Consider the following 26,955-nt stretch of genomic DNA (forward strand, 5'->3'; position numbering starts at 1 on the left):
TAGGCCTGTCAATTGTCGGTGGGCGCACTGCCGACTACTGTGTGCGCCCGCTGACCAAAATATTGTTTGATTGCACGATGGGGACAGGACGCTTGCCCGACATCATCACGTGTCATTTTACGCTTGCTCAGGTCGGGTGCGCGCCCGCCCAACGAGCGCAATATTCTGCCCATTTTTTGAGGGGTTCTCTTTTAAATGTTCTAAGAAGCAAGGAGAACCCAATGAATATGATTTGGGTCCTTTCATAAACTCTTGTTCTCCATACTGAACTGTGTGTCCTCAGAATTTTTACACTTTTAAAAAGTGCTTCCATTGGAACAATTTTATTTTAACGTTCCACCTCAGAAGCTAAAGCCTATTTAACCAATGTGACAACCTTTGTTTAGAGAGCAGCTAATCATGTAATATGTCCAATTATTGGGACCATATCAGGGTTCCAAAACCTTCTACTTGATTCATAGAAAATAGTCTTGCAGCCACGATTCCAGATGCAGTGGAGTTCTTGATCCAAGAATTGGTTGTGACACCAGAATGAGAAAGGTTCTTGCCCATTCCAAGAGACTGCCCACGGAAAAGGAGGATGAATCAATAGAGAATCTATTTCTGAGGTCCTCTAACATTGGCACTCGCAGAATGGTGATGGTATATCTGAGAGACTGGGCTGCCCGCCTTCTTTGGCTGAACTGTCCTGCACAGTCCAGGAATAATTAAATGGGAAGAAGGAAAGGGAAAATATCCACGTTAGCAACAACTAATAAATAGCCACAAAACTTCCACTGTAGGGAAATCCTGGCAGTTGCATCAAGAATGTGCTCTCCACAGATCTCCATTTCTGCTGAAGTTCTCAGAGGCAGGGCATCTAGGAATGGGCCCTCTGCCATCTGGGGCAGGCGGGCCAGGAGAATGAGGGAACACATCTATCACATATGCCCCACGAAAGACCTAAAACATACCTCCAGAAACTGGCCATCTCCCAGGAAAAGGATTTTTTACGGTTTCCAGATTAAATCCCTAAGTAAGCCCCACTTCCAATAGTTCTGGTTAGGCAAACCAGATGTACCTGCATGCACTAATGCTTCACACGTTCCCAACTGAGGCCTGGAGCATAGAACCTAAGGCTATCCCAGAAAATCTGCCTTAAAGCTGGGAAGCAGTAAAATTTCAGTTCCGGATGAGGTAGCAACCTCATAGAACTATAGAACTCTCTGTGAAATTATGGCTGGGGTACCTCAGAATGCATCAACTTTAGGACCTTTTTTCACATTATTTGAATTAAATGAAGCTTCTGTTTATAAAATGTATTTTTCATTGAAAATCAACGACTGTGCCTAACTTGATTTTTAAAAGACAAGCACAGTTTTTTTTAAGTAAATATAGAGCAGCATTATAAATAATCAATGTCACTGTGCTGGGTGGTGGGATGGAATTGGGAAGGGGGGAATATAGAGTGCTCCTATTGGAAAGTGTACAGCATGATGTTCTCCCCTAAACAACCAAATAGTTTATTAACACACGGAGAATACCCAGTAGAATGAAGTGCTAAAGTGCTGCCAACAACAATGGAACTATATCCCTCCAGGAGTCACTGGGCAGAATTGTCCTGTTGGCATCGAGCGTCATGGCGGGCGGGGCAGAAATCGGTTTCACCCCAGCGTGAAAGAAGAGTGGGATTATCCGATGGTGTCCGCCATGGCAGAACATGAATCCTGCTGGAGGCTGACATTAACCAGATTTGCATCCCACTAATGGGGTGCAAAGTAAGGCTCGACCGGAATTGACCCCGGTACTCTCTCCTCTCCCACCGTTGTGCCAGTGGGAAAACATGCCAGCCTAAAACACAAGTGCGATGTGCAGAAGTCAGGACTTACTGTTACGGCCTTGCTCAGATCACGGACATCTGGGGAGAAGATGTCCTGAAGGAGGCCTACAGCTACCGGACCCTGGAGGAACACGTAGAGCGCATGCTGGATTTTCATGGACATGGCTCTGCTTCGAAGAGGCTCACAGAAGTTGGGAGGTCTCCGTTGTTGTCTCAGGTCTGTTTCGAAACATCATGGTCTTGACCATGGGCTACTACGGATGATTGGCGATGGGGGAGAGAGGAAGGTCTAGCTGTGATTAGGAGAGGAAGGTGTGCTGGGGCGGGGGGGGGGGGGCGATGGAGGAAGAGAAAACTCTAGATTTGACTGGGAGTGGAAGGTGTACCGGGGGTAGGTTGGAAGGGGATGGGGGAACAAAAGTCCCTGGGCGGTGGGGGGTGAAGTTGGGAAGGGGGACTAAGGTATCGCGGGGGGGGGGGGGGGGGGGGGGGGCTGCGGGGTGGGGGGTGGGGTTTGGTGGTGAGGTTGGTGGGGGGGTGGGGTTGCAGAGGGATACAGGGGGAGGAAGGTGTAACAGGGAGAATGCGGCAAGTGGGGAGGTAGGTGGAAGGGGGGAGGAAGAGGTAAGGGAGGGAGTTTGGAGTGGGGAAGGAGTTCAGAGGGGGGAAGGTGTCAGGGGGGAGGAGGAAGTAAGGATAGAGGAAAGGGTAAGGGCGGGGGAGGGAGCATTGGGGGGCAATGTCCAGGTGAACGTGCAAGGGTGGGGTCTGTGAAGTCAATGACTGCCTCCTGGGAAGTGAACTGAGGGGGAGGGCTTGGTAGAAGGTAATGATGAGTATGAGAGGAGGCAGAGGGAGCCGGAAAGGTGGGAAGGAAGGGGTGTCTGTAGCGGTAGAAGGAACAGTGAGGATGGTTGGTGGAGCCTTGGAGGCAGACACGGACCCTGGGGGTGGGAAGGAGGAGGTTGGGGAGGTCATTGTGGATGGGGGTGAGATTCTCAGGAAGGTAGGGAATGTGCACATTCACCTGGACATCCTGGAATGACAAGGTTGGTAGGTGACGGTGGGAAGGTGGAAAGTGATGCCAGGGGGGTTGACAGTGATGGGGGAAAGGACCTGGGTGACTGGGGGAAGGGAAAGTATCAGGGAGCTGATCAGAAACTTAACGACTACCAGGGTTTTCGAAATTGAAAGTGAACGGAGCCTCGTGTTGGACGGGCACAGGTGCTGCATGGGAGTGTGATCAGTGGGTGGGCGGAGATGCAGGTCAGCTCAGATGGACGACTGAAAGAGAACCCCAGCAGCAGCATTCAAAATGATTGGGACAGTGAGATGAGTGTGAAGGATGAAGGTTCCGCATGTGTGGGCGAGTAATTGCACAAGGCTCCAAAAGGCCCTGAAACGCACACACCTCTCCCTCCAGAATCACTCGTGGTCCTGCTGCATGCAGCTGAACTGCTAGTGGGGGGAAATGCAGTGGGAGGACTGGCAAAGCCTGTCAATGAAGCTGAAAGACAACATCACACATTATTCAGTAAAAGTGAATATATTTTCAGATTATAAAGTGACAAAATGTGTTCAACGTGCAACCACCTGTGATCAGAGCTTCTTAAATTTTCTAGACCTACTGCTTCTTCTAGGTGCTGCCCTGACATCTGCAGCAGGGGTGAAAACAGTCTGTGTAATATTTGGCCCTGTTGCCTCTGATGGTTTTGGCGTGGATCCTGCTGTGGGCCAGCTGCTCCCTCTGCGGTGACAGAGTATTGAGGTTCGGAGACTCACAGGAAAGGGGATTCGGAGGGAGAGGACAGCCTCTGAGATTCCTGAGTCGATGTCCTGGGGAGTCCAGCTGCTGCTCCTCCTCCCTTTGGGCGCCCAAGGACCCCGGCCTGACACCTTGAGCAGAATGAGCACCAGGACGGACATTGGGGTGTCCTGCGTCCCTCTCGCTTTGCCACTGCAGGAACTCACCCATGGCTCCTTCAATTAAGTGCAGGTCTGACCGCATCTCTCCGTTCTCTTGGACCAGGGTGTCCATGGTGTCTGCCATCCTTCTCATGGAGACCTCCACAGGTGGCACCATTTCATCAGAGAGCAGGCAGACACACTCCTCTGACTCGCGTGCCACTCTGTTGAAAGCTTCCAATAGCTCTGCATGATGTCCCCACTCCTTCTGCTGACTCTCCATGATGAGTTAGAATGTTGAATCCAGAGGCTCATCATCTGACTTGAACCTCACAGATGCCTCTTCTCCAGCAGTCCCGCGAATGCTGGGGAGCTTGGCTGAACCCACCTCCTCCTGGTGCAGACACGTGTCTATGCGGTGACCACCAGATTGTGAACCCGAGCCTGCTCTAGATCTAGGTCCCACCGAGGTATGTGTCTCCCTGCTGGAGGGTGTGGGTAAATACTGTGGTGTGTCTTCCAGACTCCTTATTTCCAGCTCTTCAATGGAGGAGGAGTCCTCTTGGCTGAAAGTGAGAACCTGGATGGAGCTAAGGAGTTGGCTGGCTGAGGGTGTCAGTTGCTTGACAGAGATCCCTGAACCAAAGTAGAGATAATCAGTGCATGGCAGCAGAGTTAAAAGCAGGAGAGAGAGCACTCTCAATTGTGTTGAGAGAGGGACGATGTGGCGTAGGATCCTCACATGGGAGTTCGCTGCCAATCTCACCGTTGCCACTGGCACGGTCCACATCCTCACCAATCAGCGCGATGACATGCTCCTCAAAGTGAGTGAAGGGCCTAATGTGGGCCACTGCACCCTTGTTCTGGGACCTCTCCCTGCTGATCTAAACCAGCTTCTCCTGCTTGAAAACAGATGGAGAGAGTGTGAGTAGGACACATGGCACTGCATGGAATATTTGTGTGGTGAGCGGATGGGATGAGGACACGTGCTCCAGAGGACATAAGCCTGATGGAGATGTGAGGGTGTATGCGAGAGTTAGTGGTGTTATCTCTTGAGGCGTGAGATCTCTGTGTGATGGGTTTGTGAGTTTGTGATGAGGTGGTTGACTTACACTTCCTGCACTAGATGGCAGACTTCTTTTGTGCTCTGGTGGCATTGACCACTCCTGCCATTGCCTGCCAGGCCAAATTGGTGACTCTGGTGGAACTTCTGCGGCCAGAGTAGGTTAGAGGACATCATGGCCGCCTTCCACTGCATCTAGCAGGCATCCCAGAGAGCATCACTAAATTTGGAGGCAGCCATCTTCTTTGCTTTCCAGGCCATCTGTCGCCTGGAGCAGTCCTAGTCTGAAGACATGAAGTAGGCTGTGCCCTGGTGCGCTTTAAATATGGCGCCCAGGGTGAGGAAGTGCCGAGGTCATGGCGTGGTGAGCAAATCAGAGCCACCCGCCAATGATCCACTGTGTTTCCCGTGAATGCATTGTTAGTAGGTGCCAGGAATGGGACGAGACAACGCGAAAACCTGTCATTGCGGCCGGTGGTTAAAATGACTTTTTTCATGCCTGCTACTGCACTTAGTGCAAACCTGGGATAATTCCATCCAATGTATTCAGGACAGAAAGAGAAAAAATGGCAAATTGGAGAAAAAAGAAGTACGTCAAATGTGCTCTGCCCTTTGGCATAACAGGAGTACTTCAAAATCTGAATTTTTATTATTAGAGGAGTCTTCTGCTCACAAGTCAAAGAGCTGTACCAACAGACTTCAGTCAACTCCTCCAGTCACCCATTTCCCTTTGGTATTATGGAGTTGGGTGATCTCATAATTCATTCGTATGCACAATACATGTAGCACAGTCTATCACTGTCAGTGTTGCAGAGACAGCAAAACATGCACAAGCTTCTTCAGTCAAGCAGCATCAATAATGCAGTATGTGTGGCCTCTCAAACATTTGATTTGACTTATTTCTTTACAAAACTTTACAATTATTCAAGTGCTTGGATTTGTTGATAGTGATTGTGCAGGATTGATTTATCAATTAATTTGTATTTGATTAGAATGGATTAGTAAATGGGATGTTCTCTGTTAAAACAGGACATAGTTTAAAACCAATGAAAATATGCAACAGATTTTATCATGTTTTTTTATCAAAATTACTTTCCATTGCTATGAAATAGGAGGTAAACATTCCTTTAACTAGAGAGTACTTTTCAATGGGGCAAAACAATAATCTTTACTTTTATGAAGAGTTTAATTACAAGTCCTTTGAGAACAATTAGTATTATTGCACCATCTAGGACAGCATAAAAGAATCAGCATTTTCAGTTTATTGAAAGAATTCCCTTTTAAAAGAAAAGTTGGTTTACAATGTTAGATGAAAAACATTTTGCATATTTTATATTGAAATAAAAGCAGATGAGAGAGAATTACCCTATAACAGCTGTTGTATTTGATCTGTATGTTATATTTAGAACACATTTAAGTTGTTTGGTTCAGTGATATTTTTAAAGCATTTGAAAAAAAAACTTTACAAGTAGCACATTGTTAAGCAATTGCTGTTTTGAATCTCCAATAAACCTCCTATTGACTGGCCCAAATCTCTTCCAGGTTCTGTGCAGAATAAAATAGTTCCATATGAAGAATGGTGGTGGCAAAAGGCACTTTAGGTTCTTTCTAAAGTCACAAGTAATAACTTGATATAATTTCACTCCAGATTAGTTCAAAATCCATGACTGGGAAAACAGAGGCTCACTCAGCACTACTACAGAAACCCCTTTCTTGTTATGTGCCATATGTTTGCAGATAGTGGGGCATGAGCTGTGGTAATGTAACCACAGCAATCCCTCATATATAGATGATTCAATCTAGGCCAACAGTGACCTAAAGCAGTGTAGCAGGGAACAATACAGGAATGAAACAAATACTAGAATAACCTTGTCACAGAAGCAAATCATAGTCTCTTTTTGTGTTCGTCACATTGAATGATGGGATGTGTATATAAATAAAGGATCAATGGCAGTGATCTACTCAAGGGCTTCGGATGATATTATAAACCAAGAGATCAATGCTTCAAAAATTTATTCTTATTTTCTGAACCAAGTAGAAGCAATTACATAATATAAATTGTTGCTTGCAATATAGTTGTATTCAATGGGCTAGATTTTCGGTTTGGGATTGGGACTCCAACATCAGGATCAATTCCAGGTCCTGACCTTGAATGGCATGGTCGTGACAAACCTGTCGCAATTTTTGGGGAGCTGGCCAATTAGTGACCAGAGGATGTACTCACCATCTAATTATGGACAGCAAGTGGGGTCCTGAGGCTGGAGAGTCAATAGGAGGTCCTTCAGTGATGACACATCGGCAGTCCAGCCCCACAATGGAGGCAATCCCTGATGGCCAGTTAAAAAACGTTTGATTTAACATTCACAGCCAGGCCATGGTGATGGAGGGACACCCCTTTCACTGGATGACCAGCAGCTATAGCTGTGGCCCCAACAGCCATGGCAGGTACAGGGGAGGGTCCTAGTGGGAAGAAATGCTATCCATCCCCACCCTACTCCTTCACCCGCCTCAAGGCCGCTTCCTCTCACTGGCAGTGTTTCATTGTGGGGTCCATCTACCAACTGGAAAATTTCACTTAGGATGCAAGAAAGGTGCCTTAATAGACCCCTTAACTACCTCAGTTGGCTACCCACCACTTTCAGGCAGGCATCCATTCTGTCCCCAACCTGACCTTCCTGAAAATGTCGAAATGGCTGACAGCCCAAAATTGTAGATTCACCTCCGGTCCTGCCCCCATCGGCCTCCAAAAATCCTGCCCAATATTTTTTTTGGCAGTTTTTATCACAGTAGCAACTGCAACCCTTGAGTTGTTTTCACATATGAGTAAATATCATGGCATCACTGCAGGCTAATTGAGAAATAATCTACAGTTAATTAAGGACAATTCTACATAGTAGGTTATTAGGTACAGCATTTGATTTGCTTTGGGGCAAGTTGAATGCTCCTTTCATAATTCCTGAATATAACCTCTATTTAAAACTTCTGGTAAAATATGTGTCAGATCCAGTTTATTGCTCTAATTCAGTTTACATTGTGAAAAGCATCCTGCACCCAGAGCAACTGTGAAAAGAAAGTTTCTAATGCACCACTGAAATAGGAAGTTTTATTTTGCTTTACCTGGCCAGTAGCATGGCTAGGGTGCCTGGGCCCTAAGAGATGGGTTTTGTTTTATTCATTCATGGAATGTGGGCATCACTGGCTAGACAGCATTTAATGCCCATCCCAAGTTGCTCTTGAGAAGGTGGTGGTGAGCTGCCTTCTTGGACAGCTACAGCCCCTGTTGTGTAGGTACACCCACAGTGCTGTTAGGAAGGAAGTTCCAGGATTTTGACCCAGTGACAGTGAAGGAACGGCAATATATTTCCAATTCAGAATGGTGAGTGGCTTGGGGGGGTGGATCTTCCAGGTGGATGTGTTCCCATGTCTCTGCTGCCCTTGTCCTTCTAGATAGTGGTGGTCATGGACTTGGAAGGTGCTGTCGAAGGAGCCTTGGTGAATTCCTGCAGTGCATCTTGTAGATGGTACACACTGCTGCTGTATGTTGATGGTGGAGGGAATGAATGTTTGTGGATGTAGTGCCAGTCAAGCGGGCTGCTTTGTCCTGGATGGTGTCAAGCTTCTTGAGTGTTGTAGGAGCTGCACTCATCCAGGCAAGTGGAGAGTATTCCATCACATTCCTGACCTGTGCCTTGTAGATGTTGGACAGGCTTTGGGGAGTCAGGAGGTGAGTTACTCACTGCAGAATTCCCAGCCTCTGGCCTGTTCATGTAGCCACAGTATTTATATGGTTAGTCCAGTTCAGTTTCTGGTCAATGGTGACCCCAGGATGTTGACAGTGGGGGATTCAGTGATGGTAATGCCACTGAACATCAAGGGGCGATGGTTGGATTCTCTCTTGTTGGAGATGGTCAATGCCTGGCACTTGTGTGGCGGGAAAGTTACTTGCCATTTGTCAGCCCAAGTCTAGATATTGTCCAGGTCTTGCTGCATTTGGACATGCTTATGATGTGCTAGGTTCTTTGGGGGTAGCATAGTGCCACAGTATAATTATGTTAACTGATTAGAATTCCAATTCACTTATTTGAAAGAAACCTCTCCTGGGTAGCAGCCCTTGCTACCTGCTGTGTCCCCCAACATGACAAGAAAGTGGCACTGAGTATTCATTATATGTGGCAATTAAACAGTTATTTAGTGCCATTCTGCAAGGCAGTAATTCAATTGTATTTTCCTAGATTGGGCACAAATTGAATCAAAATATAACTGGGTTTGCATTAGTAATGGTGCATAATAAAAAATGTAAAGTGTGCTTATGTAGCCACCAAGTTTCTGCAGGGGTTTGCCCGATTTCATACTGTAACTTTGGTGGGAGATTGACAGATTTGGCCATTTATGGTGTTAGGCTGGCAGTTCTGCTCACATGAAGTAACAGTGAGAGATCAGGAGAGCTACTGGGGAAATTTAGGTCATTATCTCCATGCACAAAGTGTGAAAAGTGTGTACCGCTAAATCCAAATAAAGCCATGACCAAAATGTTACTTGTGTACACAGGTGCATAATTAGACATTGGAGGAAGGGAGTAACTGTCCTTATTGTTATCCACATTTTTACTTACTTTTGGTAGATTTTTAGTCTTAAAAGAATTCTCACAGACCAACCAGAACACTGCTTCACCAAATGCAATCTCCTACATTCAAGCCCTGTGCTCCAGTTTGGAGTGGACTATACCCTTTCTGAGCAAAGGTCAGAGAGATAGAAAGCACGTTGCCCTTTCTGCAGGCCTTTTATTAGGCCTCAGCTTACTGTAAGATCTAATGTTAAAGTTTTCACTGGATACTTCGATCACCAATGTCATATGTCCCTCCTCTGGCAATAGTAGACTCTCTTGCTGGTAGGGATTCAGGCTGGTTGGATCCTGCACTCATAAAGAGTTCTGATGGAGAAAATGGATGAAAGTCACGGTGGAGATGGCCACTTTGACCCTTTTCTGTTGAAGGAAGGAAGTCTACTCACATAGACTAATAGTTATTTTTATTTAAATGTGAAGGTTTTTAAAGTGTCTGAGCTACCACGGTGTATAAACATTTTTCTTGGCTGTAGTGATCCATCAGAGAAAGCTGACATAATGATTAAGACCAACATAAATCAGAAATTGTGTTCACATTCTGATTTGTATATATGTGCACTTCCCATAGCATCTGTTTGAGACCTCACCAACTTTTCCTATTATCTGAAATAAAACCTGAAACAAATCATGTAGCGTGCATCATTGCCCTGGGATTCTGCAGCCACAAAATGAACTAGAACTTTGGGCTTTCAATATTTCAAACTGTTTTTTAAATGTTTTGTGGCAGGTGCATTGTTCTGAAATAGACTAGGTGGAGACTTCTTGGTCTAAATGTCTTCCTCGTACTTAAAGAAAAATGCTAAAACTGAACAACCTGAATCTTTCTCTGCATTGCTGCAGTTAACTAATGAAGAGGGAAAGAAATTGCTGCGAAAAGACACATGATGTTGAAGCTTTTCATCTTGCACTCATCAGGAAAGATGCAAGAATATCAAATTTCAAAGGGAACAACAATTTATTTTGTTTGGCAAGGGAACTATGATTGGTCGAGATGTTGCCATGGAAAATGTACAAAGGAACAGTAATCCCCCAAGTTTTTGTTTAAATTCAAAAAAGGCAAGTCGACTCTGGTCAGAATGTTGCCATGGGGGAATGCATGGGCAACACCTCAACCGATTAGAGTCAACTTGCCATTTGCCAACCAATCAGCACCTTTTTCTCATGCAGTATAAATTGTTGACCCTTTGAAATTTGGTATTCTTGCATCTGTCTTGATGAGTACAAGACAAAAAGCTTTGACAGCATGTCTCTTTTTTCAGCAATACTCAGAAAAAGAAGTATACAATTCGTTCAAGTACAGCAGTAAATGTTCATATTGGCTGCTGGGATTGCCAAGTGTTGAATAAGTGACCTGCCAAGTTAAATAAAGTGTGCATTGAAATATTTATATTTAGTGGAAGGGATGATATCCTTGATATTTTCCTCTCTGTGTTAAGTTTAAAACATCTATAAATACATTTACAAACAATATTTTTGCAATGGATTTGATAAAATTAATGCACAGAGGGAATTATTATAACTGGAGGCTTTTGAAAATATTTTTTGAATCAGACAGGTTCTTTTTTAAATCCGCAAAATGGTTCACTAGACTGGTAACTCTAATATTAGGCTGGTGGACAATTGTTTTGCTTTCAATCTTCTGCCAATGCCTCATTTGGTTGTCTGCTAGAAGGATTGAGGTAATGACAAGGCAGGAAGATATTGTTGCTACTGACCAAAACCTTCAGGCCCAGCATGGCTCAAATCAGGAACTTAGCAAAGTGGAGAATCAAACCTTCCACTAAAGGGAATTGAGGAATAGTGCTCCAATGCTCAGCACTACCATGAAGCCCAGGAAGGAAAATGGCTACATTTGCAAATGCATGCTGCTGTTGGGGAGCCTTGCCAAAGTACACATTCATAAATTGAGCCCTTTAGTCTCAATCTCTACTCTTTTGCTGACCTCTTGTTTCAGTGGGACAGAAGTCTATAAATAGGTCTGACTGTTTCTGAAGGGGGAAAGTATGTCAGCTACCAATTGTTAGAGTTTAACCACAGCCAAGAAATCAAAAACCTCCAATAAGTAGGCAAAGGGCAGAACAATTTGAGCAGAAGAGATTTTGTCCAAAAACCAACATCTAATTGTTATTATAAATATTTAACCAGTTGCCTCTCAAAAAGTCCCCCTTTCTTCAAGTGGATTAATGATTTATAATAGTTTTAGAATTTGAGCTGGTACTACCTATCTCTGTGTGTGTAGTGTAGTCTTTATACATCCCCTCATATACTGTAGAATTGATTGCCCTTACTATATAGGACAGAAGAAAGCTGAAGGGTATACTTTGTATTCAGAAGGGAGTGCCTCCAACTAACAGTATAAAGTCTTAAGGAAACTAAATCAGCACATTTTCCTTTTCACATATGGTAACATTATTCTGACTTTGGGACTTAAAAATAATTGTAGTAATCAAGAAGGACAACACTGTAAAATCAGCTAATGTTTTTCAAGGAACTCATGGAAATTTAGCTGCAATTTTACATTGCCTTTTCTAGAAACAAATCTGAGGTTTTTCCAATATAATTAGTTATGTCGAAGTAGACAGGGGATGTATTTCACTCCTCCTTGTAATTGCTCTCCTCTGCCATCTATGTGTTGGCCGCATAACCAACAGAACAAATAAGGGGAAAGTGGATAAAAACAAAAAACTGTGGATGCTGGAAATCCAAAACAAAAACAGAATTACCTGGAAAAACTCAGCAGGTCTGGCAGCATCGGCGGAGAAGAAAAGAGTTGATGTTTTCAGTCCTCATGACCCTTCAACAGAACTGGACTTCGTTATAGCTTCCAGTGTGAATGCTACTCTACGTATTGACCAACAAAAGAAAAGATAATGAGCTTCAGATAGACTGCCTTGTTATCCTCAGATCCCTTGGCAAGTTGGAATGTCATACTGAGTAATGTCTAAAAACAGAGGGTGGGAATTCAGAACACTTTCAAGCATCTTACTTGCTATTTAACAGGACACCTCCACCTGTTTTTAATTCATCTGCTAAACTTGTTGTGTTACTCCAAAATATAAAAGCAACTAAATTTGAATGCTCAGATTCAATGAGCTGTGAATATATGATTTTTGAATTCTGATTATTTTAATTCTACTATAGTATACAAAAATATAACATTTGGTTGTAACCTAGAGGCATTTCACTTCAGGTTTTGACAAAATGAATAATCAATGGCAGCGTTTTTAATTGACCACTCACATAATTAAGTGTTGAACCCTCCCACCTGTTTCAACATGAAAAATTATGTTATGTGCCTCAAGGAGACAACCTGACTGGGAGAAAGAGTATTGATTCTGAGTAGGAATTTGAAGAGCACTGCTGCTATTTTTAGGAGGAAGGTCTTGTTTTAATGTCTTTCTGTTGTTGAACCACAAGCAATTAGTGGTTTTTAATTTTTTTTAAAGCAGAGTATGGATTGAAAGGGAAAGCGAATTTGTCCATTTTTATTTTGCTAATTTAAGGCATTGAACCACATCTAAGGGCTTTGGCTCATTAAAAATTTCATGGAAACAGTTCAATGAAAGCGTTTCCATATGTCTTTCCGATTCATTCTATTCTCTCTGAAGGGGTCCCTACGCACGCACTCACTGGAAGCATTTCAGGGAACAGATCTGGGCAATAGGTCCTGGGGAGTGATATACTGGTCACGTGAGGCTGTGCCACAACTTGTGTGGGCTTCTTAAACACACAGCACTTTTTCCTTTAGATTTTGAAATTACTGCAAAAGATTTTTGTTATGGTTTCACTGATGAAGTCAGTCATTTTATAGTTTAATGTAATAATTCTATAAATTACCTGATAAAAGTATTTCTTAATAGACAAATATTATGGAAGCTCAGTGGATGATAATTTCATCTTGTGGGTTAAAAAGGAGCCAAACAGATCAGGAAGATCTCAAGTTCGATTCCTGATGTGTGAAGTTAGCTGCCTTTCAGGCAGAACAACATCAACAGCAACTTGCATCTATATAACATCTTTAAGTTGGTAAAGCATTTCAAAGCACTTCACAGAAGCATTATCAAACAAAATTTTATACCAAGCCAAAAAAGGATATTAGGACAGATGACCAAAATCTTGGTCAAAGAGATATGTTTTAAGGAACATCTTAAAGCAGGAGAGAGAGGCAGAGAGGTTTAAGGAAGAAATTTCAGTGCTTAGGGCCAAGGCAGCTGAAGGCATAGCCCCCAGTAGAGCTATTAAACTTGGGGATGTGCAAGAGGCTAGAATTGGAGGAGGTCAGGGATCTCGGAGAGTTGCCTAGCAGGAGGACATTACAGAGATAGGGAGGTGTGAGGCCATTCCGGCTTTGCCAGACCCGGAGTCTATGTAGGTCAAAGACCATTGCTTAACCAGGAGCATGTAAGCTAGTGAACAATGGGGTGATAGGTGAACGAGACTTTGTGCAAGGACACAGAGAACAGAGTTTTAGGTTCAGCTAATGGCTCTGCCTCTGATCACTACCTAGTGTACACATATACATATGAGGACAGAATTGGGCTTAGCTGTGGTGCCCCTGCTGGAGAATAGCCTACTTACTTGGGCTGATTTTGACTTTGAACATACATCAGTTGGGTGGTGTGATTGTGCTGCCAACCCAATGTCTTGAGTGAGGCTCAGCCCATTTTGATGGCTGGTAGTTTGCCAGTGGGGTGAAGGAGTGGGCAGAATGGGAACTCTCATGTTACTCCACTAGCCGAAAAGGAAATTCTATGTTTAAAGGTAAACAATAGATGGGACTGCCAGTATTAGTGCCAAAAATAGTTAAGCAGCCAGGAGGAATTCCTCATGCTCCTCCTGGACCTATCTAAATCATACACAAAACTTGTCATTACCTACTTCAGGAGCAGCCTGGAGTGGTTCCTTTAAGAATTACAGATTAGGCTGCTCAGCTTCTAGTGCCAATTACGCATGGTCTGATATTTGTACCTCACATCACATTGGAGTCCTACAACCAGGCAGAACCCACTTTGCATGATAAAAAGTAGTCTCCCAACTCAGCCAGATGGCCCTTTGGCCAGCCAGTTTCACTGACAGTCAAGAGTAGTGGCAGTTATACCAGGAGGAAGAAGGGGGTGGTGGGTGGCCTGGTGCAGCTCCTTTCCTGCCAGGTGGAGGCTGTGAAAATCGGGGCCACTGTAAGTTTACATGCAAAGACTGGACATTGGGGAAGCTGGTACCCTGGAATTAATTCCCCTTCTCTCCTTCCCTATGAAACTGCACCTCTGCATGAATGCATTCAAAAGAAGAAGTCTAAACGAAAGGGTTTAATTTGGGAGGAATGGTTAATTATTGTAATTATAACTTGAATTGTAAAAACAAAATGAAATAGGCAGCCATAGCATAATGAAGCATATTCAAAACACACAACTGCAACAGCAAAGAAAAACTGCAGGACAGGATAATTGAACAAATGATAGGCTAAGCCATATCCTCTTGTAGAATAGTACATGTTATCAATGACAAATACTTGGACTGTAATACACTTTAAAAGGGAGTGGCTATTCCTGCACAATAGTTTATGTTTTTGTTTCTTGGATAAAGAGGGGATTGTTCTATTAGTTGTAAAAACTTGTGACAGAAACAGGCCATAATTGATTTACAGTGCAGGTAATTTTGGCGTATCTAGAATTATGGGGTGTAAAAGATTAAATGAGGTGATGGGTTGCTAAACGCTCAGGGCTAGAAATTCAGCTCTGTAAGCAATGCTGAAGCCTACACTATGGAAGCTAGAGGTCCTCAGAAAGGTGCATTTGGTGCTTCTGGCCTCCTCCAACACACCACATGCAGTGCCTGATGCTGGGATTAGCACCAGCATGAGAATGCTGTGCATGCACCAAAAGCATACCATTTGGCCATCCTGTTGATTTGCGGCACATTCTTGAACCTTGGACTGCACAGGTTCACTAAATGCATGTACTATCTACTCACAAAAGTATATTCAAGAGAGAACACACATGTGCATTTTTTGCCATCCCGCTATCCAACTTGCAGGTAAAGTGATTTAGACTAACTTCAGCTTTTGCAATGTTTTGGAAAGTACCATGGAGTTGTTTCTGGAGGTGTTGTGGTGAGTTGATGAATTTGGCAAGGTGTATTGCTACATCTTTACAGGGAGGGCAGAGGTTGGTGACCTGCCCATGCAAAGGCTGCACTAGGTATGGAGGCTGTAGTTGTAGTGCCTCTGGGTCTACAGCATGAGAGGCAGATGGAGTAAAGGCTGCAGAGAGGGGAAGCTCAGCATCGAGGGAGAAGGAGGAATAGGCAGGGAGGATGCTTTCCCTCCAGATGGGCTGGCTGTAAGTACATACTCAAACTCTGCTTCCCCTAGGCTGGCATCCCTTCATCACCATTGCTCCACTATGCTACACCTTCCATTAACCTGCAACGTCCCGTCATAACATCCTTTTGACCAAAATCTTACAATAAAAAACAGCAACAAAAACCTTGCCATAGCATATTTATCAAAGAGCATATGTAATTATAAACAACAATCCAATAAGCAAAAATGAACCATTCACCCTTGTGTCTTCCTTTAATGCCTTTTGTTGCATGAAAAAATACTTATGTTAAAAGTCTTGGAATGATGGGATATATTGTGGTTGGGGGGAGGGGAAGCAGCGGGGGTACTCAATTGTTCAAAAAGTTCTTCATCCCATGCCCCCATAAACCACTCACATTTCCCCACACACACTTCCCCCACCAAACCGTATATAACGTTAAAGTTCATTTCAGTTATTTGTATGACTTCTTTCATTGCATATAAGTTAGGACTGTTGGCACCTACTCCTGGCATTTGTTGGGTTACAGAGACGGGATATAGGAGGGAAGTCGCTAAGCATGACTGGCCACACCCCATACCCCCTAAGTAAAAGAATGCGGAGAGTGGGCATACCAGACATACTGAAAAAAGGATTGCATTCCTTACCTAAGATATCTGCTGTTGTTTAGGCACAAACTAATAAGTAATAATGCATTCCATTCAGTTTTTGTGCAGACTTCCTTTAAAGTTAGTTCAGGAATGTGTTTCAACAAATCATATATATTAATTACAGTATAAAAGCAACTGTACTCCCTCCAGGAAAAATATTGTTGAAAATAGTTCTAAGATGTTTACCTAACTTCTGTTTAACTAGAACTGTGGGGACCACATACACAACGAGCTTTGTACTTTTGTTAGCCTACAGCTACAGTACAGTAAGCTCTCATTAGAAAATCTTTTGATATATTGATACTTAATGCATGTTATTTATAGCTCCTGCACCAACAGAGTACACACACATTGGGCTCTCTATATGTTGCTCATTGTATCACACTTCTCACAATGGTTCCTCAAGGAAAGCTTCATAATAAATAGGACAGCAGAATTTTTTCTTTGAGATTTTGTATGTTATTTCATAGGTTCAGGATTAAAAAACCTGTGATTTCTGAATACTTAGAATATTTTAAAAAAACAAGGGCATAAATCTTTACAATAGATGTAAGATAGACATAAAAACTAAAATGGATTGTTCAGTTCAACACATCGGATTCATTTTTGACAGGATACAATATAGAGAGGAGACCGGCTCTTTAAAAAAAAATTTTTTTTTTTTTGTTCTTACAAAAGGCCTCAGTATTACATAAAGAACATTCATGAATGCTCTTGGAATTTAATCAGACATATTCCCTTTGGGTCTCATATTACTGCTCAAGAATTTGAGTCTCATTAATAGCCAATGTTCTAAATCTGCCAGCTATTTGTGTGATAGTATTAAGTAGTTCTCAACTTTTTGTTGGTGTCGATGGCCCCTGTAATTCACTTTTCCCACTGGTTCTTATCATGTGCCCTTTTTTATATATAAGTAGATCAACATTGGTTCCAGAAATGGTGGAGGAGCCAGTAATCAATTTTCCTTCTGCTACATGCGAGGGAGAGCAGCGAGAGATATGTGGTCACAATAAAGAAGTGGCTTGTCTCTGGGCTTATTTTCACTGACAGTTACAATATTGCAACTGCCCAAAATGATTAATGCTAATATACACTTAACACACCTATAGTCTTTTTCCCACATAGGATCATAACATATGCAATAAATAATATTTGCAAAAAATGTAATAAATATACCAACATAAGGCACAACAAACATAAATGCAAAGGCAATAATACATGTCCAATATAGTAATCTCAGGTTCAGACAACATAATAAATTGTGAGAGTGAAGTTTGAGAAGTGTATAGTCCCCAAAGTGTATTTAATGTGTGACATGGAGACCGTAGGAATGATTTTAGTCCATTCTGGTTCCTTTTCTCTTGGCAACAGAGATGTCATGGTAAATGTTGTGCTGACAACAATGCATTTGTTCCCATGCAATACATTGAAGGACTAGTAAGTTTGATTTAATCATTTCAAGTTTATTAAGTGATAATCCACAGTTGATTTGCAAAGAGTAACATTGGGCAGTATCTTGTGCCTCCCCTGTAGTGAGTTTGGTGGCGGGGGCATTTAATCACATGGGAGGGTGGCGTGGGGGCCCTGCCACCTTCCTGCCTCCACCCCGACTAAGTCTGTGGGGAGAAGGCCCATGGACGGCCTTCCAGCCCTGGCACCAATTGAGGCCCTTAATTGGGCAATTAATGCGTACTTAAAGGCCTCATCCCACCATCGCTGGTATTAAGCCAGTGGCAGGTGGTGGGGGGGTGCTTGCAACATAGAGAGCACAACAAACAAACCATGGCATGTTTGTTTGTGCTCACGGGAGGTTAGGGGTGCTCTTGTACAAAGGCACTCAGTGCCTGATTGAGGAACTCAGCATTAGGAAAGTGGGTTGCTGAAAGCCAACCCCTGTCTTTGCTGCCAACCCCCAGCCCTCTGTCCCATGACTCCCCAATTCATGACCCTCTTCCCACTATCACTCACTTTGCCGAGGCCCCTCCTCGACCTATAGCCTCAAGTGAGTGTGGTACAGTAGCCACCACCTCCAAAATGGGCTGCTGAGTGCAGAACAGCTCCTGGCCTCTGATTGGCTTGCAACTTTCGGCAGGCGGAACTTCTACCCTGGGGTCCTTGATCCCAGGGGAAGGCCCACTGCTGGCCTGTTAAGTGCCTGATTGCATAATATGGCAGGCCTTCCTGAAAGAGGCAGCGTGGGTCTCGCCAGCTCTCTAGCCGGTAGCCAAGGCCCCTGTTGCCTCTACATGATTCCACTCATAATCATAACTTTTTAAAATTCTTATCTACTGATTAAGAGATTTCATTTGCTCAAATAAATCCCATGACAAGCACATTAGGATAATTGTACATTACCCGAGGAGTGGTAAAACACAGCAGAGAGCATGGAAATCAACACTATGGCCAGGAATTTCCCGTCGGCAAGCAGGGGGCGGGGCCCGCTTGCCGACACATAAAATGATGCCCGGTGACATCGGGTGGAACTCCTGACATCACTGCGCCCCATTTAAATTTTCAGGTAGGTGGGAACTCAGCAAAATCAGCTGTATGCCCACCGACCTGTCGATGGCCAATTGAGGCCATGGACAGAGTCATTTAAGTAATTAATGGACCTGCCTGTCCAACATTAACGTTGGGCGGGCAGGCCAGGAGGCCTGGTGGGCATTAGAAAAAGCATGAAAACTCATCCATGGGCGGGATGAAGTTTCATGTAGGCTTTAAAAAATTTAATTAAAGCATTAATTGTCACATGAGGGGACATGTCAGGGATTTTTTTTCTCTATTTTTACTATTTTTTAATGTACAGCCGACTTCCCTGAGGCAGCACTTTGCCTCAGGGAGATGAGTGCGCTCTTTCGTGTCCATGCATTCCCCCCCCCCCACCCTGCATGCACAGGAAGCACCCACATAAAATGGTGGCACGCCCCCGATTGGGGGTGCCGATCAGAGGCGCGCCTATGCGCGCCCACTCTTCAACTTCCCCTTTATGGGGGGGAAATTCTGCCCTATAAGAATGTAAGAAACACCAAAGCTACGGTGTTAAGTTTGGTTGTCATTCGAATAGTTACATTTTTTTTACAGCATAAGTGATATAATAATGTTTAAATGCGAATTACGACATTACACGTCTAACATGAAATAATGGTTTGTGAATGTTTCTTTGACTGATTTGCAAGATATTATATGTTTTTCACTTTTTTTTTCTAGGTGCTACAGACCTTGGTCCCTTCTCAGATCCACGACAGTTTGGGCTTTCTTCCCTCACAGAGAGCCGTTTCCCCAATCCCCGAATGCACTATCCAGCTGCCTTCACCTACACACCAACTCCAGTGACAACTGGCATGTCTTTGGGTATGTCTGCAGCTACACACTATCATACTTATCTACCACCACCCTATCCTGGCTCATCCCCAAACCAAAGTGGACCTTTCCAGACCAGCAGTGCACCCTATCTCTACTATGGCACCTCTTCTGGATCTTACCAATTCTCCATGGTGGCAGGGGGAGAACGCTCACCCTCCAGAATGCTGCCACCCTGCACCAGTGCATCAACTGGCAGTACACTTCTTAATCCAAACCTGCCAAACCAAAATGATGGTGTGGATGCTGATGGTAGCCATAGCAATTCTCCCACTGTGTTGACTTCCACTGGGAGGATTGATGAGTCTGTCTGGAGACCATACTGACTCTGATTCCTTATGAATACATAACTGCTTGCGAAGGAACTCATCATTTAAATAGTGCCTATTATACAGTTTTTAACTGGAAGAAAATCTTATCATATTGTTGAGTGTTGAGTGAAATAACTGGTACAGTATTTGAGGACCTTTCTGTACTGAACAGGATATGCACATCACAATGCTTTTTTTATAAGTTCTTGAGTGAACTTGTTATCTTGTCCAAATATATGAAGAACTTTTAGCTACTCAGCAAAACTGTTTTGTTTTAGAAAGATGGGCTTTCCCAGAACTGACAGTGTGGAAATTGCAGTAATTTATAAATGCATTATTAGAACAACATTGAAAGTAGCAAGAAAAGTGGCTAAAAACAAGAAGAATAAGAGGACTCTAAGCTTAAGAAGATGAAAAGTCCTACAATAGTTACCCACTTTAATTTTTTTATAAATTGTCTATGAGGAAAGATGGTTCACTGTTAGAATAGTGGTATCAGAAACATACATTTATGCACTCAGTTGTAACTATGCATAGAGGGGTAAAATGTTTCTTTATCCATTTCTTGAGAGATCCCCTTTAAATGTAAATAGAAAAAAGTTGTTTTCTAAGTGCAGTTTATCCACAAATTCCTGTTAATTGAATGTTTACTGCAGATTTCAAGAGGACTGTCTGTTTTTGCATTCTTTAAATGCTTTTGTGTATGTTTCAAAGAAAATTGCTTTCCAGTTTCAAACGAGGTAAATGTCATCTGGCTTGGAGAAATCTCACTCTACTTCAGTGTCATTAATGTTTCTATTGAATATTGTTTACTCGTTAATTGAATGGCTCCTTCATGGTGACATAGTGACCTTAAAATAGTAATGTCTACTGTAGCATCATTACAATATAGTATCTGTAGCTGTCTGTATACTTGAAAAAGGTGAAAGTTATTAATATTGTCATGATATACTCAGATGGGTTACTTTATGTACATGGGATTTGTGCATGCATAAGAATACCCTATATGGAAATAGGGTACTCTTGGTAGCTCATGCCAGTGGCTGTGGGAGACCTGCCTTCAAATCATCTATTCCAAATTACAAGTTTTCTGAAAACATATATATTTTAAAAATTGTATATTAAATATCTTGATGTAAAGTGTAAATTTCTTTGAGGTATGAAAGGAAGTGTATTATTTGACAATTGGTCTTCTTTTCTCAAAGATATTAAATTGAAGAAATACCCTTACCTGACTGACAGGCGCAGGGCTTTGACAAATGAAGGGATGGGCACATAGCTGTCCAATAGCACATCACCCAATTGTACCCCTATATAACTGTTTATCAATATTAGGATGAAAACCCTCCCTTGCCACTTGCCCCATTATAACTCAAATTTTCTGGTATTCGTGGTTACTAATCTATATATGATTAGGATCAGATGGAGTTTTATCATCTATAGAATTAGTGAAGTTGAGAGCACAAAATGGCATCTGACTTGTATCATTTGGTTATTGCTACACAAACCCTTTTTTTAAAGAGATCAAAATTCAAAGGCCCTATAATGAAGGAAATTAAAACCAAATCTTTTTGTTTAATGCTGTCAACCAAACAACATGTTGTTATGGTCACTATTTCCTTTCAGTTCTGTTAAACAATGAAAAGTACTAAGTGAATCTAAGTTTTTATTTCTTTTTTTGTTTATCCTCGTGTCCAATTGTGTGTCTTATAAAGCCTTCTATTCTATAAGGCCTTCAACCCTTATTAGAGTAAGTGTAGTTGTACATTTATAAGAGGACATTTGTAACTGTACATTTAAAGAGAACCCACTATGTATCAAAGTAACCCAGGTACTTGAGATATTAGTCTTGAAATACCAATAAATCAAGTAATGAACTTTGAAAGATTACACTTGCAAATGTGTATTCAGTCTTAATAACTTAAAAAGCACAAAATAGATGAGAGGTACATTAATGCCATATCTACTTATCCTAATGCTTCCTTAAATTTCAAATGCTTTGTTCTATTCTGAAACTTAGACATTACTATTTTATGTATTAAATAAAGTCAAATATTTTTCAATATTTAGATATAGTTCGCTTTTTTTACTGCAAAGTTTTCTTGTGTGAAACATGCTTTTGTGGACCCAAGGTTCAATATGGCCGATTTACATTAAAGCTGGACAACTTTATTGATATTATTTATTCCAAGTGGTAGCTTGAAGCAAACCACCAGTCTACGTTTATATATCTGTACAGGTAATGAGTTCAGGAGTTTTCAGCAGCACTTGAAAAAGCAGGTGTCAGGTTACACGACTCAAGGTTGAACTAATCAAATCTTATTGCCAGTGCAAACTGTTACCTATTTAATAAGAGGTACTCTATTTGTTTAATGTAATTTTTATTGCTAAGGTGGACTTTCAAAGATTTAAATATGATTTTTTATATAAAGTGATTTTTAAAAAGAACATTCTTTGTTAGGATGTGATATTTGTAGGGCTGCAGGCAGCAATTTTGGAACCAAATTTAAGATTTTGTACAGTCAAAAGCATTTCACATCACATCCAGTTAGATCCAGCATCCACCGGGTTAATTCCCTACGGCAAAGGTTATAGTCGCTATACATTTTGGACATCAAACAAAGTGTATTCATCGCTTTTCCATTAGGAACAGGTTTTCTACTGCAGATGTGGACATCTTTTGGGGTTTCAGATAAAGTTAGTTTTCTATGGTACTGATTGCTAACTCAAACTATCATTTATGCTGCACTTATGTGATGCCTCAGATGGTCTGCTGATACATTTGTTGTTAATGGAAATGTGCTTTAATAGACTTTACAATAAACGACAAACTTTATTTGATTATATAGTGGTAATAGATAATCTGAGGTATTATATACATGCAAAAAAAGGGATTCAGCTCCAAATCACTCCAATTGCATTGTGCAATCACAACCAACAATGTACACTCATGTCTGAAATGTTGCATTTAGATATGAGTCTCATACTGTTAGTCAAATAATAAATTCCTTTGCTGATGAGATGTGATTCTGCAGAAGTTCTTGGGATAGCACTGAATACTGGAGTTGTTGTCTTTCCATTTTCCTTTTTCTGCTAATTATTGAGGATAATTTTATCATTCTATGCAACATCCTGTTTTGTGAAGATTTCATTCACTGAACACTGTGCAGGTGTGAAATATTGTCATACACAAAACAAACAAAAACTCCAGCAGTGCAAATCAGAACCACAGGTTAAAGCTGTCTCTAGTTTTGTGCTGGTGAAAGGATTAATCTGCTTTCCTCTAGACCTTGGGTACTGGGATTCTTGCTAAGAAAGCAGAAGCACTGATTCTAGCTGTAAATTGAAGTATTTGCTGAACATAGCAGCTCATATTAATAATGTAAAATAATATTGATGAGCACAATTGTGTTAAGCAGAATTCAGAAAACCTTTAAGTTTTTCCAGCTGACAGTCACTCTGCTAATGTAACTGGCCAATACTGGTAGCAAAATAAGCTTTGTTTATTAACCATTTACTGCTAAGAACAAAATATTTGTATTTGCTTCCAGAGACTGCCATGTTAAAGTGTGCACATGACTGTTTAGCATTATGAAAGCAATATTCTCAAAATTGTATTGGAAAACAACACTTTATCCTGTTATTTATTAAGTACATTGAAAGGCATAAGTGGCAGTTTCAATTCTAAAGATTGAATAAGACCTAGGCAAGCTTCATCCATCTCTGATTTGGTACACCCAATTATCTTCAACCCTGAATTCTCTTTACAAACATAAAAAGGCTTCTTTTATCATAATTTCAGCAGTTTATGATACAGTTCATGTTTTGTATTCTTCTAGTTTGTGATTGTAGGCATGAAATGGAAATCCTAGCTTTCTAATGTAATTACCACATAGATAGTTGAGCTCCATGAAAAAAGCATACATTTTAATCTGTTCATATTTTTGTGTATGTAAAACAGACAACATTCTGCAGTTTTGATTTCAAAGATATACTTACACTTCTGCCTTTTTATTGTGTTTTTTTACTTTTTGTATAAATACAAGCTTTTTATTGCTGTTATTGAATAATTGCTTTGCACTGAATATACTGTACAAATGCATTGTGTTTCTAAGCCATTGCCATCATTGATTATGAATCACTTTGCTACGTCTTAAAAGGGAACAATGCTAAGGTAATGGTTTTTGTGTCACCGAACCGCAAAATTCCTTGTCTGACATATTGTCATGATTGTAACATTGATTTAAGTTTGAATTTCATTCTCAATAAAATGGCATTTTCTATTAATTTTGCATCTAATTTCTTTGATCATTTTAAGATACTGCAAAGGATGTGCAGCTGTAAAGTTCACAGCTATGGAATTCAGGTTTGCACTGGTTCTTATAGACGTTTTCTTCTGGTTGTCACTGAATAAATCCCCTTGAAATGCTACTCAGATTATGTGTCAGAGTCACTAAGTGAACCAAAGTACAAGAGACAAGTAATTCAGGAACGACAGTACCCATTCACAATTTCTATAACCTTTGTTAAAATGGGGGCAGACTCCAGGGCTATCTAGCACATGAGGGGTGATTCTGCATTCCCAGTAGCTAGGACATGCACCTAGGGAACATTGGGCGGAGATAAGATTACAACAATAGCAGGTTCAATTCTGACCTACACACCTTACATGCTTTCAGCACAGGATTATGGAATCATCCCTCTAATTCCAGAATCTTATTCTTTTGCTACAAAACCAGAAAATTTTGGAAATGCTCAGTGAATCAGGCACTGCAGTTTTGGCACAGTGTTGTCCAATAAAAATTCCTAGTAGATACAGGCAAAGCTATGACAATACCATTACAACCACATGCACTAATTTTACTGGAACACATCTTACACACAACACAAATGAATAGAATCATAGGGGGTGAAGTCCTACCACTGGGGACTCCACTCTGGCATGCCGTGGGACAAGGTGGCTGAACTTTGACTGCAACAGCCAATTACCAGGCTGTTGCCAGGGCAACCATAAAATTAAAAAAGATGCCCACCACCTCCCCCCACCCCAACAAACCACCCCACCACGGCCCCCCCCCCACTCCACCCACCCCCAAGAGTTGTTGGCAGCTTGCAGCCTTCATAGTACCACTGTTAGCAATGGCCAGTGTTGAGGCTGTATTTTCAAGGAGAGGTGCCCTCGAAGACAGGTGAGTTTTTTAGGGAAGCCAGGGACAACTCTGGATATCTGGATTGGGTAGGGGTGGTCGTTACGGTAGTGCCCCTTTGCCTGAGCTAAGGAATACCCATCCAGGAGGACACCCCTGCAAACAGTGTCTAGCAGTCACCCCACATGGTGATAGCCTCTCCCAATGCAAGCAAAATATCACCATTAGGCCTCCCCTTACTGAAGTCCCTCATCTCTAGTATCATCTTGGTAAACATCCTCTATACTCTCTCCAGAACCTTGATATTGTTTCTGCAATGTGTGCCACCAGTGTGTACCAAGATGCACATCAGCAACATGCCAAGCCTCCTTCGATAGCACCTTCCAAACCCGTGCCTCTACCATCTAGAAGGACAAAGGCAGCAGATGCATGGGAACACCATCACCTGCAAGTCCCCCTCCAAGCCACACACTATCGTGACTCGGAACTATATTGCCGTTCCCTCAGTGTCGTTGGGTCAAAATCCTGGAACTCCCTCCCTAACAGCACTGTTGGTGTACCTACACTACGTGGACTGCAGCAGTTCAAGAAGGCAGCTCATCGTCACCTTCTCAAGGGCAATTAGGGATGAGCAATAAATGCAGACTTTGTTAGCAATGCTAACATTCTAAGAATGAATAAAAAAGTATGGTGTCCAGAATTTTACACAAGTCTCCAGCTGAAGGTTAATCAAAAATTTGTAAAGGTTAGTTTGGTTTTGTTGTTTTATTATTCAATGCCCCAATTTGCAAAGTCAAGTACGCCATGTGCTTTCTGAACTGCCTTATCCACTTGCCCTTTGTGAATATGCACTCCCAGATCTCTCTGTTCTTGCATCCACCTTGAAAGTGTACCATAATACTGCTTCTCCATGTTGTTTCTCCCACAGTGCATCACTTCATGCTTATTAAATTGCACTCATCCAAAAAAGTAGCGAGTATTCCATCACACACCTGACTTGTACCTTGTAGGTGGTGGACAGGCTTTGTGAAGTCAGGAGATTAGTCATTCGCTGAAAAACACCCAGCTTCTATCCTGCTCTGGTATCCTCAATATGTATGTGCCTGCTCCAGTTAAGTTCCTGCTCAATGGTTACTCCCAGGATGTTGATGGTGGGAGATTTGATGATGGTAATACCATTGGTTGTCAAGGGAAGTCATGAGATTTTTCTCTTATAATAAAAGCAAAATACTGCAGATGCTTTGAGATTTTTCACTTGTTGGAGACAGCCACTGCCTGCCACTCCTGTAGTGTGAATGTCACTTGTCACTCCTCAGCCCCCAAAACTGAAAGTTGTCCAAGTCTTGCTGTATGCAGACACACACTACTTTATTTGAGGAATTACAGATGGAACTGAACACTGTTCAGTCATCAGCAAACATCCCCACTTCTGACCTTTTGAAGGCAAGGCCCTTGATGAAGCAACTGAAGATCTTTGAGGCTCGGACACTGCCCTGAGGAATATCTGTAGCAATGCCCTCAGACTGAGATAATTGGTCTCCAATCCAGAGAGGTGTGAGGTAATTAATTTAGGGAGGGCAAACAAGGCAAGGGAATGCACAATAAATGGTAAGATTCTGAGAAGTGTAAAGCATCAGAGGAACCTTGGCATGCACGTCTATAGATCCTGGAAGGTAGTAGGACAGGTAGATAAGATAATTTAAAAAATGGACACTTTTCTTTATTGGCCGAGGCACAGAGTATAAAGGCAGGAAGG

At 42.1% G+C, this 26,955-nt stretch overlaps 1 protein-coding gene across 5 annotated transcripts in view; it reads left to right on the forward strand.

The window, feature by feature from the left end:
- Nucleotides 1-24,339, forward strand: part of runx2a (RUNX family transcription factor 2a) — a 203,906-nt gene extending 179,567 nt beyond the window's left edge. For all 5 annotated transcript variants that reach the window (XM_041188847.1, XM_041188850.1, XM_041188851.1 and 2 more), the window contains one exon: nt 19,589-24,339. In XM_041188847.1, the coding sequence (XP_041044781.1) occupies nt 19,589-20,067 (479 nt within the window). In that variant the 3' untranslated portion in view covers nt 20,068-24,339. The remainder of the gene's footprint in view (nt 1-19,588) is intronic.
- Nucleotides 24,340-26,955: the final 2,616 nt, after the last annotated feature.

This window comes from Carcharodon carcharias, chromosome 5 (assembly GCF_017639515.1).
Source record: "Carcharodon carcharias isolate sCarCar2 chromosome 5, sCarCar2.pri, whole genome shotgun sequence".
In the NCBI taxonomy this organism is placed as follows: Eukaryota; Metazoa; Chordata; class Chondrichthyes; order Lamniformes; family Lamnidae; genus Carcharodon; species Carcharodon carcharias.